Source organism: Sceloporus undulatus, chromosome 1, assembly GCF_019175285.1.
Source record: "Sceloporus undulatus isolate JIND9_A2432 ecotype Alabama chromosome 1, SceUnd_v1.1, whole genome shotgun sequence".
Taxonomy (NCBI): Eukaryota; Metazoa; Chordata; class Lepidosauria; order Squamata; family Phrynosomatidae; genus Sceloporus; species Sceloporus undulatus.
This window is the reverse complement of record NC_056522.1, coordinates 266,875,101-266,888,954: the sequence shown is the minus strand read 5'-3', so window position 1 is coordinate 266,888,954 and position 13,854 is coordinate 266,875,101. Positions and strand designations below refer to the sequence as shown.

The following is a 13,854-nucleotide window of genomic DNA, read 5'->3' as shown; positions in this document are numbered from 1 at the left end:
TATTTAAGTGGTATCTAGAAGATTCCAAAGTCCAATAGTCTACAGCACAGAAAGGTTCCAGTCCTTTCACTGATGAGGTTCAGCACCCCCTCACAGCAAGTGATAGACAAAGCAACTAAGGAGCTGTACAGACTGGCATCAAAGGTCAGCATGGGGACGGAGTGGGGACATGGCATTCACACGACACACAGCTGGCATGACCACACAGTGGGCATGGATCACGACACTCCTCTGGCATTGCGTCCAGATGACGCAGCGCCAAAGGAGCACTGAAAAGCCTTGGTGCCAGAGGCTATGACGCCCTTTCCATGGTGCAAAAAGAAACAGCTTTTCATAGCTCCTTTTTGTGCCGCAGAAAGGCTAGATTGGGGCCGCAGCATGTCGCGGCCCTGATCTGGTGCTGAAAGGGGTGGCTGCAGGTTCGGTCTGTTCAGCCCCTAAGTCTACCCAGACTATTTCATGACTGACATTCCAGTTCCCCATGGCTGGCTAAATGGGGTTCCTGAACTAGGATGCTGGTGTCCAAGTTGGATGCTGCCCATAGAGGATGGACTCCCAAGGTTTTTATAGTACATGAGTTCACCCAAAAAATCTAAGCATGCAGACTGACCCATAGCTATGAGAACTATACATACAGGTTGTTAACATGTTATCAGTCTTTATTCTCTTCTCAGCACTGAATTGCTAAGATAATGTGAAACTATCTAGCAGGGCCTACTAAACACCAATTAACTCTTTCTGTGTCACTGGAGATCTATTAAAATATCCTGTGATGCTGTGGAGGATTCTAGAACCCAAACATTTGATGGCCTTGGCCATGCTCAGTTTGAATTTTCCATTCTGAAAACTTCCACAGCTTCACAGAAATATTTCTGGTTTGCAAGAGTTTATATTTATTTATTTACATATTGCTTTATTTCTGCTAGAGTGGGACCCAAGCTAGCTCACAAAAAGAATCAGTTAAAACCCAAGGTGACAACTGGGGGGGGGCTCAAATCCAGTGGGGTAGTATACCAAGTGGGACTGGTGCAGCTGCAGCCTGCAGCTATGCCAGACCCAAAACAGCTGTCTAGAACCACAGCACTGCGCTGCCAGCAGTGGGTTCTGCTGGGCAAGGCAATGCCTTTTGTTGGGATTCAGCATGGTTGCTTCCCTGAGCAGCCATGTGAGATCCCAAATGCTGTCAGGAGAATGCAGAAACCCTTCTACAGCTACAGTTGGGGGTGGCATGGCAGCTGGACCATGTTCTGAGGAGCCCTCAGAGGCCTCAGAACCACTCCCCTCAGCAACCAAAGGGTGTAATGCCACTGCTAAAACCTAACAATAAAATTTACACACAGTTAAAATCACACATTAATACCATAGCTTATAAACAGTATACAATAACTGAAAAACATACACAAGTTAAAAATAAGTTATGGAGGCACCTGACCCACTAAGAATAGAATAGAACAGAACAGAACGGAATCATAGAGTTGGAAGAGACCACAAGGGTCATCCAGTCCAACCCCCCTGCCATGCAAGAACTCACAATCAAAGCACTTCTGACAGATGGCCATCCGGACTCCCTGCAAGCAATTACTCATTAAAAACCTATCTGAAAAAAGATCTTTGCCTGCCAAAGGGAAGGAGAACAGGGAAAGGGCCAACCTAGCCTCCCATGGTAGGTGATTCAATGTGATCGGAGTAGTGATTGAGAAAACTATCTCCCATGGCCTCACCACATGATTATTATTACTATTATTAACCTTTATTTATAAAGCGCTGTAAATTTACACAGCGCTGTACATACAATCTTTTTAATTGGACGGTTCCCTGCCCTCAGGCTTACAATCTAAAAAGACACGACACACAGGGAGTGGTGGTGGGGAAGGGGCCTCTGAAGTAGGATAATACATATAAAATACATAGCAATACAGGAAATGATTCAATAAAACAGACAACAAAAGAACATCAAATAGCAAGTGACAATTATGCAATGCCTGGGAACGCTGCCCTGAACAGGATGGTCTTCAACTCCGTTTTGAAGCTGGTTAAAGAAGTGATGGCTCTTGCTCGCGGGGGAAGAAGGTTCCAGGAGTGAGGGGCAGCGAGTGAAAAGGGGCGAATCCGAGATGGGGCAGAGGAAATCCTGGGCTGGGACAGCAGACCTTGACTACCAGAACGGAGGGCCCTGGTGGGAAGGTGAGAAGAAATAAGGTCTGATAAGTAAGGAGGGGCCAGCCCATGGAGGGCTTTAAACGTTGACAGCAGGAGCTTAAACTGAATACGGAAAGGGAGTGGGAGCCAGTGAGAGATGTGGTCAGAGTGGTGGGCGGATGTGATAATGCGTGCAGCTGAATGCTGGACAGAGATTAAAGGATGGAGGTGAGAAAGAGGAAGCCCTGCCAGAAGGATGTTACAGTAATCAAGTCGTGAGATCACTAAGGCATGGACCAGGATCTTGGCAGTAGAGGTGGAGAGATATGGTGGGATTTTGGCAATATTGTATAAAAAGAATCTACAAGCCTTGGCTGTGGTCTGGATCTGAGAGATACACGACAGAGAAGTATCAAAGATAAAACCAAGACTGTGGGCTTGCTGAACCAGTTGAATAGAAATGTTGTCCACAGAGACAGAAAAGAGACATGAGCCTGTGATGATGGCAGGAATGTTAGAAAGGCCTCCCCTGTGGCTGTTAACCTCTACACTGAAGATCCTAAGACTGTGGCAGGCTCACATAGGGATATATTGTCTTTCAGACAGTCTGAACCTAAGTCATACAGTGCTTTATAGGTCATGACCAGAAACAAACTGCTAGTCAGGGGAGTGTGTTTCAACAAGGGAGGTATATGCTCTCTGTAACTAGTCCCAGTCAGGTTTTCATCCACAGCTTTTTTGGACTCAGTGAAGTTTTTGAGCAAGGCAGACCCATGTTACAGTACCTAATTGAGACATAAATAATTGCTATCATAGCCAGACCTGACTTCTCAAGGAATGGACACAGCTGGAACACCATTCCTAACTGTGCAAATGCTCTCCTGGCCACTGCTACAAACTCAGCATTAAAGCTCAGGGGTTGATTCCAAGAGAACATCCGAACTGTGGATCTGAAATTTCAGGAGATATAACAACATCCAGCACAGGTTGAAACTCTATTCCCCAGTTTGCTTTCCCACTGAACAGGAGCACCTCTGTCTTGTCTGGATTAAGTTAAAATTGTTTGCCTTCATTCAGGATTTTCTTCTGGTTCTCACTAATGAGCAAATAAGTCTAAGCTTTTGAACTCAGGTGTCGGACCTCATCATTTGCCCCCATTTGAATGCTATTGATGAGTTTTTGTTAGGATCTTGAAAAGCCTTGTCAGCTAACATTTATATCTCTTTTTCTTTAAAAACCAATCTCATGTTTCTGAATATAGCTTTGTTTGCTTTTTCTAGCACTGAAAATTAGGTGTTGATCTAGTTTTCTTGCTCAGCTAAGGTTTCAACCAAACACTGGAATGCTTCACAGAAACAAGTTTAGATGATTGTTACAGAATTTAAAGGAAGCTCTGAAAAGGAATCTAGCCTTCCCCATGAACTTCACATATCCAGGACATAAGAATGATTAAAAACTGTGAATGGAAGAGGTGCTACTTCTGAAGAAAACAGCTAAAGGGGCTGGAGAGTGTCTTGCTTTTTATTTTGCTTTAGAGGTAGAAGGAAACATAGACATTACAACACTGCAACTCTCCGAATGACCATGGGCTATTTTGGCTGTGGTGTTCTAGGAGTTGCAGTTCAAAAATGTAACATTTCCCAGCTCTGGTGATTACAAGAAGCAAATACCAGAGTACATGGATCTTTGGTCCAACCCACGTAAAAGAAGGGCACAGTGTATTACTTGTGTGAACAGATGAAGATGCTCCAAATGCTTGTCATATGCAATATATTTTACTTGGGTGATTTGCCACACAACTGTACCCAGGAAGGAATACTGGTATTGAAGCTGTAGCTGTGTGTACTTTATTTTTAACTTTTATGTTTTAATGATTTTATACTGTTTTAAATACATCATTTTAATGGGATGAATTTAATTGTGCTTTAAAATTTTACTTTTTTTAGCTGATACCTTTTGTGAGCCACTTGGGTCCTATTCTTAGAGAAAGGTGACATATAAGTGAATTAATTAATTAATACACACAGTTTTGTAACTACATTCATTAAAATCATAGCACCACTCTGATTTCAAAAATGAGATGGAGAATGCTACTGCTGCCTTGGTACTAAACACATTTAGTCTGGGAATCAATGGGCCCGAACAGACAGGCCAAAATAAAGCTGCTTCGGGTCACTTTGGAAGTATGTTGTTTAAATGCTGCAGGCATCCTAAGAGGCTGGAAGCCACGCCAAAGCCACACTCCAGTCCTAAGGACTGGAGCACTGTTTTGGTGCAGGTTCTGGCCTCTCAAGATGTGTGTGTCATTTAAACAGCATACCTCCAAAGTGACCTGAAGCAGCTTTATTTTGGCATGTCTGTTAGGGCCCAAAACTCATTTTGTGGCCAGAAGAGACAATATAATTTTTTAAAGCTAGCTCATGTGCTAACTAGAGTTGAAAAGGGGGGGGGGGGGGGGAGAAAATATTTGAAAAATAAAAATGAGATTTTCAAATGTCCTGAAACCCTGAAGACAAGACTCTTAGACAGGTGAGAATCTTCACAGTTGAAGTCTTATTCTACATGAGAATGCATACGGCTGTGTATATGTGTGTGTAGAAAATGATAAGGAGTTTCCTGAACAGAAAGTATTATACACAGAAAATAACATTTGTGCACCAAAAATGCTGCTTTCTGCACCAAAAAACAAAACCAACCCCCCCCCCCAAAAAAAACCACCTACAAGTACTTCTTTGCACAGAATTAAGTCCCAAACTGCAAACTGCAATGTTCTACAGCGAGGAGGAAAATGGTATAATTCTACATTCTTGCCAATGAGAATTAAATATATGAAGACTTTTACATTCCTAGGTTGACAATAGGAATGTTTGTTGCTACACCCATCAACTAGCAATTTTTATATAGAAGGGCCCTTGAGTTTGGTGCCAAGGGTCAGCCGTACTTGCATAATTGATCAAACAATGTGTTCATGGAACTTCAGTGCCAGAAAACAATACCAACCAAAACAAAATTCTTATTACAATGAAACAATAATCATTTATGGCTTTCAGAGCTTCAGTGAAACTAGCACATAACAGGAAGACCAGGATCACACCTTTATTTAATCAAGCTACTATGGTATTGTAGCAGACATTTGGCTTCATTCTTAAAAATAACATTCAGAATCTTAAAAGTGTGCAAAAAATGTGCTGAATTTAAATCTAGGAAACCCAAATGGAGAATAACCCTTATGCCTACACTTACCAATCCACCCACAATCCAGTCCCTTAGATAGGGTGATGCAGGCTCAAATGACACATTTATTGCAGTTTCATTCTCCACCAAGCTTGCCCGTGTATCATCTCCACAGCAGCAGTTCTGTTAATTGAGACCAGCTGCTTCAATTCTGAATTATTCTCTCCAGAAATATTGATAGTATTACATTATGATTAGAAAGCACTTTACCAAATGCCTCTCAATTCTGCACAGCTCAAATGAAGAGCAGCTGCTGAGGGGGGAAAAGCTAGTTCCCTCAATATACATTTTTTTTAAAAAAAGAAGAAGCTTTGGCTGTATGCACACACACGCTCACACATGCACTCTAGAGAGAGGCTAGATGAAAAAGAGGGGAAAAGAGTTAAGCACTGCCAAAGGCCATCACATGCAGGAGGGAGAAAAGTCTTGGATCCTTATGGCACAAGAAAACACAGTGGAAATGGAGCCAGAGAGTAGGGCCTTTCTCTGTGTCTTATTGCATGACATTGTAGCAGTTCAGTTGTCTTCCCATAGTTGACCGTTGTAAATACATACCTTTTGTTGAATAGATTTTTCCAGCTAGAAAAAAATGTGCTTTTACAACTATCTCCCATGGGAAGACAACTGATACGATATGACATCATGTGATAAGGCACGGAGAAAGCTGCAACTTTCCAGCTCTGTTCTGGCTTTGTTTTCCTGTGTGATAAGGCTTTTGGTCTTGAGGACTTGCCTCAACTGTTTTGAATGGCAGAGGACCTAAATACACTAAAGGCCCATGTGATCATGGAAGCTATCAGGGTCAGCCTTGGTTATGACTCGAATGGAAAACGGACAATGAGTACCATGTGCTGTTTGCTATTTCAGAGGAAAGAAGTGGCAAAACTACTTCTGAGTATACCTTGCCTAACAAAACCCCATGAAATTCAGGGCATTGCCATAAATTGACAGGCAACCTGAAGGCGCATATGTGTGTGTACACACTCTTTCTGGCAGATATTCAGAGACATAACCGCATTAGTCTAGAATATCAGTATATAGCACCTTTGAGACTAACTGAGCAAAAGAAGTTGTATAATAGGTTTTCTTAGATTTAGTCTGCTTCCTCAGATGCATGGAGTGAACTGGTGCCTGGGAAGGACCCTTATTTGAATACTCATAAAGTTGGTGGGTATGGTGATGAGTTGACAAGTTCAGCTTTATCTATGTGAGAGACAAAGGCAGGAGGAAAATTGTTGCCTAAAGCCAGGGTGGCTGGATGACCCTATGAATGGTGTAGTTTTGGAAAGTGGCCTGTGCAGGCTGGGAACTTTAAAGAGTTGTGATAAACTAGTCAAGAGTATCCTCATGAGACTGTGGTACTAACCACAAGATCTCTCTGCATAGTTTCTGACAGACAGTACACTTGTAACTTCAGAAATACTTCGAAGGACTGTAGTTAAAACACAAGGCTGTGGGCCAAATCACATATGTGTTTATATGAATGAGATGAAATGTCATATTTCGACTGAGATTATATTGATATAATGAAATGTCACTATCAAACCTAAACTCATTGTCTTTTCAATTTGTCTTCTGGTTTATTTGAAAACCACCACTCCAAGTTTCTCACTTTGTGGTCAACCTGAAAGGTGTAAAAGTTCACAACATTTCAAGTTTCATGCTAATATTTTTTTTAAAAAAAAATAACATATGAAATCACTGATTTCTTAATAAAAGTAGCTTTTGCTTGAGCATTTTGACAAGATTTATATAATATTCTATAAACAATGAAAGGGAAGGAGATAAAAATATACTTCTTTCCCCGCCCCATAATTTAAAATATTTTAAAGTATATGAGAATATAGTAGTCATTGCTATTGATCAAGCAGTGCTCATTTTCAATCACTCCAACAGATTGCACTCAAATCTTCTTAACATCAGCATTATTTCATTTATCCATGGATAAATGATGCTTCCACTACTGTAACAGGAAAAATACTGAACTGGGCAAGGAAATCCTTACAGAAAAGTCAACCAGATTTCCCCTTAAGCTGCACAGAACTCTCCCATATTCTCCTTCCCTTAATTGTACTTTACTAGGTGGTTACTATATATTTATGAAAGTATAAAGAAAAAAAGAAACTTATTAAATGTATGCGGAAAATGTTTTTTATAGACCATCCTGCCTTTCTGAGATGGTTTTATTAGGGATATATATATTGTCCCTCTCACTCCACTCCTGCAAAACACAAACAACAACATCTGGTAAAAGCAGACTAATGGGATCCCAAAGAAAAATTCATTAATATTTATTTAATTCAGTTTCTACCCCACACATTTCTACTATATGATACCAGCATAGGTAGAAATTGCCTTTCAACTTCATGGAGCCAGGTTTCAGTTTTGCATAATGTTAATATCTCTCATGACCCAAAATCAACTTTCAGAGCATCCCTCAAATGAGGGGAAACCCAGAAGACTCAGCTACCTGCAGTGAAGAAAGTTCCAACTACAGGCATTCTGTACATAATCACAGACTAAGCAAAGAAACCCACATCTTTCAGAACAAAGCAGTCAGAAAAACCCCATTTCTGCAAGTGCAACTTCGATCAGCCCAGCTTAGACATCAGCTCTTCTGTGCCCAATTACTCTGCCAAACTGGAAGTTATTTTTTGCTCTTAATTAAAACGTATACACACACCCTCCTCTTTAATTCTGGTTGCCCCACCCCCACTCCTGAATTATTAGTATTATTATTATGCAAGGCATAATTCTAACAGTGACAGGGATGTTTGTTAAACATAATTAAAGATATTAATTTTGCATGGAAGAGAAGACACTGTGCCAAGAACTCTTTTCTCCCTCCCCACCAATCTCCCATTAGAAAATTACCTTCATTAGCACCGACTCACTGAGCTTCTCTCTGTTGACAATTTTTATAGCGACCTTTTGACATGTTACACAGTGAACCCCCAACTTCACAAGCCCTGCATTAAAAGAGAGAGAGAGAGAGAGAAAAAAAAAGAATTGGTTAGAAGCATGTTTCCCACTATTAGCTTCATATTCAACCTTCCCAGTTATTTACATGTACATTTAGTTTTGCTGGTCCTCTCTTTTCACAGATGTAAATAATGAACACATTTCAAACAGGTCATGCAGCAACAGAAGTGTGTAAACATTATCCTTAGCATTTTTCACTGCTTATGTAGCTGTCAGCTAAATCGTTTTGTTTTCTTTCCATGTCCCCCTGATCCACCAGATCATATATAAGATTATATTGTTTAAATTGTTTGGATTTATTTGGATTTGCTTTACCTATCTTGAAAGATTACAGCAGATAATTATGTTAAAAGTCTGAAGTGGTTTCCAAAAGATCACATGCATCTTCATTTGGAAAATAAGTCCCCACTAAATTCAATGTGACATTCCACTGAAAAGCAAAATTCTGACCTCTGTCTATAGCAACTCACAGCATACTGTGTGGATGACAGATCAGACTTATCTTATTGTTAGCTCCTCTTGTTAGCAATAGTTCATACTCCATATCATCTGCATGATGCCTGTGCATTTACCTTTGGTTGGACACTAAGTGCCTGACTTGATTTAAATGTAGGAGGAAGATCACTTTTTAACATGCAAGTGCTCTTTTATCTCAGTTTTGAAGGACTCTCATTACTCAGCAAAGCTAAATAACTATTGCCATCATTCATAACTTCTGGAATCAAGCACTGTCTTGACTTCCAGAGTTGAAACTCTGAAGCCCCTCTCCCAACAGCTCATGGATGGTTCCAAAAGATCTATGAGGCACCACAACATTCTTCAGAGAATAGGATATGGAGAAGGTATTTAAGGTTATAAAGCACTAATCTATACTACTACTTTTCTTCCTGACGTGCTGAATTGGATTGCTGTTCCCTCAAATCACAGAATCTGAATTTAAACCTGGTTGCTCACAAATCAAGATGGACATCTTTTCTAAGGCTCTTTTTTTAAAAACATCTATAAAAGTTACATCTCTCCTGTCTCCCCAAATGTTTGTCTTGAAAAGATATAAGAGGTCCCTGGATCATGAGGTGGTGTTATCTTGGACAGGCAGGTGTCCAAGGCAATTACTGAAAAGCACTTTGGATTCAGGGAGCATCACTCTGTCTATGTGTCTGAGTGTTCACATTGCAAAAAGAGTGCTTTCATGAATCAGACAAAAATACTCAAAAGAGAAGGAAACTGTATGACTGCTATTATCCTTAGTTCAACTTAGCTACTGCAGTGCAGACAATAGTTTACTTTGGACCTGAGTAATCAAAGCAGAACCAGCTAGTCTTGAGCTGCCCTAAACTGGGAAAAATCCTATCCCTGACCACTTTGAGAGGCTGGTGAATAAATAGAAGCATATCTGCACCTCAGTTACATACATTTAATAATGATGACATCTAAAGGAATTCCAGGCTTTATAGTTTGGTGAGATGCTTAAAATTCTTAGTAGAAAGCTCTAGTCCACTTCTCTAAAGAAAAACAGCACACCTAAGGCATCCTGAGCTCATTGATGGGTTTCTCCTGTCATTGAAAAGGGATGCCCTAAGCATCCTTGGGAGAAACAGCAGCTACAGGTCTGAGGCGTCATGCAATAACTATCACCCAAGCCACTTTTTTCTGGGTCTAATCACACCTTAAAAGCTGCATGTAGTAATTTTCTGAGCCTGTTAATGCTAACTATACTTCTCAGTTTCTCCCACCTCCACTATGCAAAACCTTTAAGAATAGCCCTCTGGCCTGGAGTCGAAGCACTTTATTGATTTTTCATGTTTATGCTGGATATGCCATATCTGTAAATAGAATGTAAATTGTTCAGTGGTGAGAATGCTGGCCCTTGATAGAACTGGGCTAAAGAGCTTCAGTATTTGATTGTTCTTGTTCAAGGATGTGGGTATCTCAGACTTGGCTATCTCTGGATTATGGTGGGGCTGGACCCAATGCCTCTGTAGCCATGACAACTGGTCCTCCCCACCTTCTGTCACCATGCCACCACTGGACTGGGGTCATGACACACAGATGTAGGCTCTTTACACCACATCATTCTGGGTAAAAACCTCTTGGAACTGACCTCACTGAATAAATATAGAAACTGATAGACCATTTTCTGATACCACACAACGCATTTTAATTGATTAAACTAGTGATGTGAGACTCTTAAATATCTGAAATGATTTCAAATCTCTCCAACAACATCCACTACCAAAGATGGTTGGAGACATCATTCAGTGTAGTCACAGTGGTAAACTGCTGTACTCCTGTCATTTTCCACCCAATTTTTGTCAGCATTCATCAGTTTGAACAGTGCACTGCACACCAGTACACATCAGTACCAAGATGAACTGTAACAATTTGATAAATAATAGAATATTCTTGATGCTTTAGAATGATAGAACATTTTTAGGAAAAACACACATACAAAACAATCAGCTCCATACCATCTCCTTAAATATGCTCTTCCTCTTTAGATTTTCTCTCCTCTCCAGCCCTCCCCCCATGGCATGACACTCTCTTCAACTGCCCCTGTGGCACTTCATTATTGTGCCCCTAATAATTGTAGCATTTGTGAACGAAAGATGGCTGCTTAATGTTCTTGCAGGAAACCAGCAACAGGTGGACATTTCTATTAAGTCAATTTATTCAACTGACCCAGTTGCCAGCATGAAAGGGGACAATATCCACTTGTTGGGATTATACTCTAGTCTTCCAGCTAACCTTTGTCACGATTCAATCCCATCCAGAAAGAAAATCTCAATTCATTTATTATGAGCCTCATGAAAGTTGTTTGCCATTTTCAGCTTCTCAAAGCCAATATAAAAACAGGGAGCTTCCATTTTGTAAGAAAATTAACAAATGAGTACAATGTCTTTCACATACTTTCTTCAGATGAAGCACTTTTCATGTTATTTCAGTTACTGCCCATAACACACAAAATGAGTACAAATCACATAAATCATAAAGTACAAGCAAATTTGGGGAAATCATAAGGGCAATTCTAATATGCTTTGTCACCAGTCTGTTCTTTGTAGGCAGAGCAAGGTGCTTGCTTCTTAAGGTCCCACCATTCAGGTTGTAAAAGTTAATCCTTGGACTTTAATTTTCAGGATCCCCTTAAGGCATTCTTGGAGTTGTAGTTTCGAAAAGTATTTTTTGCACACTCTAGTACCCATGCAACATATTTTTCCTTGACTGGATTTGCATTTTGCATGGTGAAGACGATGTCGACATGAAAGAAAGCTCTGGTTTCACAGAGGCTCTATTCCAGCTTCTATAGCAATTCACATGGGCATAATCTTCCAAAAGAGAAATATGTTGTATGACTGGGTCTCAATGTGACAAAATGGAGATGCTGTTAGCAAGTGTGTGCTGCAGCTCCGAATTAGTTATCTACCAACCGCTATTTCTATTGCATTGGCCCTATACAGACAGGCCAAAATAAAGCTGCTTCAGGTCATTTTGGAGGTATGGTGTTTCAATGATGCATGCGTCCTAAGAGTCTGGAAGCTGCACCAAAGCTGCACTCCAGTCCTTAGGACTGGAGCGTGGCTTTGGTGCGGCTTCTGGACTCTTAGGACACATGTATCATTTAAACAGCATACCTCCAAAATGACTCAAAGTAGCTTTATTTTGGACTGTCTGTATCAGGCCATTGTTAACTTAGGTAGCTGCACAAGAGATGGATTTTTCTGATTTACAAATGAATAGCATTATAAAAGCCTCAGTTATTGCAGAAATATAATAAAAAATAAAGTAAGTGTAGGCTATTATACAACCTTTCCAAAACTATGAGACTGCAGCTATATCTCCTGTGTTTATATGTTGTTTTTCATTCCATTGCTCCACATAGCCGGGCGCACTGCTGCATGGATATCCAGTGGCTGGGAGACAGACTGGCACAGATTCTGTTATATTGACATTAGACTATTCAATGAGTCTCCTTTGATCTCAAGCATAGAGCATCACTATGAGCGGCACCCTATAATTTCAGGTCAGGGAAGAAAAGGGGGGCACGGGGAGGGGAACGAACATCGGCTTTTCATTTTTAATTAAAAGCCACAAACTGAAAACTGATGAAAGCTCACTGTTCTTTTCTAGCAAAAGAAAGCAGAAAACCCCCAAGATGATAGAAAGAAAAGACTGACATGAGACGGAGAATACCAGGAACACGTTTTGTGTGCTGCATATTCTGATGCCTCGCTGATAAAATTCTACAGAGGGCATAAATTCTCCTGTACAGAGATCTTTAAAGAGTTATAACCCACTACAGTATTTGGATGGAGTTCATACACAGGAGATTAACAGCTTGGTTTTTCTATAAATTTGCTGTCGAAGTTTACTGCCAAGTAAGTGTGCTTTCTAATGGTATTCAGTCCCTAAATACCTCACAGAACAAGAAACACAGAACTGGAAGAGTTCACAAGGAATAGCTAGTCCAACCTGCTTCCATCGAGGGGAGGGGGGAGGGGAGGGTATACAACTGAATCACCCCTGAAAGAGGCCTATCCAACCTCTGTTTAAAGACCTCCAAAGACTCCTTCCCCAGCAATCTATTCCACTCAGATTGCACTTACAGTAAAAACAAAAACAAAAAAAGTTCTCCATAATGTTTTGGTGGAATCTCTTTTCTTTGAATCTGAAACCACTGGTTTGTGTTTTAGTCTCTGCAGGAGCAGAACACAGGTTCGTTCCATCTTCTACACGACATCCCTTAAGATATTTAAAGATACCTATCATGTCCCCTTCCAGGCTTCTCTTCCCCTTGCCAGAATGCTAATGAGGAAAATAAGCCAAGGCAACATAAAATTAATACACCCAATGAAATCTAACTATTCGCCTAACATTCTCCGAAATGCACCCAAACAACTTTTCACATTAGTCCTTTTGCTCTGTTGAAAATTAGATTTTCACTAGTACTAGGGAAATCCATAGAACAAAACTCACAAAACAGTGGTACCTTTATTGGGCCTATTAAAATGTACAAAATACATCACCCAAGCTTTCAAGGAGTAGCATACATTTGTCCTTTTATCTTCTTGTACTGCCGCCCAGTAATTCCACCTCCATGTGGCCCAAATGGTGTTTCATTTTTAAAAAACTGAACTTGAACAACCAGCTATCTTGTTCCTTGAAAATCGCTTGATAGCCAGGTGGTACTTAATTGACAATCTTAGAAAACTCCTTTACATTTTGGTGAGGAGAAGCCTAGGGGTTAGTGTACTGTGTTAGCAAGCAGTAAATGCAGGGCTTTCAAGTAGTAGCACAAGTCACAGATGGCTGAAATAAGCCTCCAATCACTACAGGGAACAATTTCTGAAAATAGAGTCACTCCAGATTTCTGCTAACAAGGAGCATACCATACCATACCATAACCTTTATTAGGCATCTCAAATAAAAAAAACATCATACAAGTTAAAATTTTAAACTAAAATCATTAACATAAATACTTTAAAATTCCGTCCGTGTAACATG

General features: G+C 40.4%; 1 protein-coding gene across 14 annotated transcripts in view; it reads right to left on the bottom strand.

Moving 5' to 3' along the window:
- BRSK2 (BR serine/threonine kinase 2) overlaps positions 1-13,854 on the bottom strand; it is a 520,033-nt gene that overhangs the window by 241,804 nt on the left and 264,375 nt on the right. For all 14 annotated transcript variants that reach the window (XM_042478053.1, XM_042478062.1, XM_042478000.1 and 11 more), the window contains exon 2: positions 8,248-8,342. In XM_042478053.1, the coding sequence (XP_042333987.1) occupies positions 8,248-8,342 (95 nt within the window). The remainder of the gene's footprint in view (positions 1-8,247; positions 8,343-13,854) is intronic.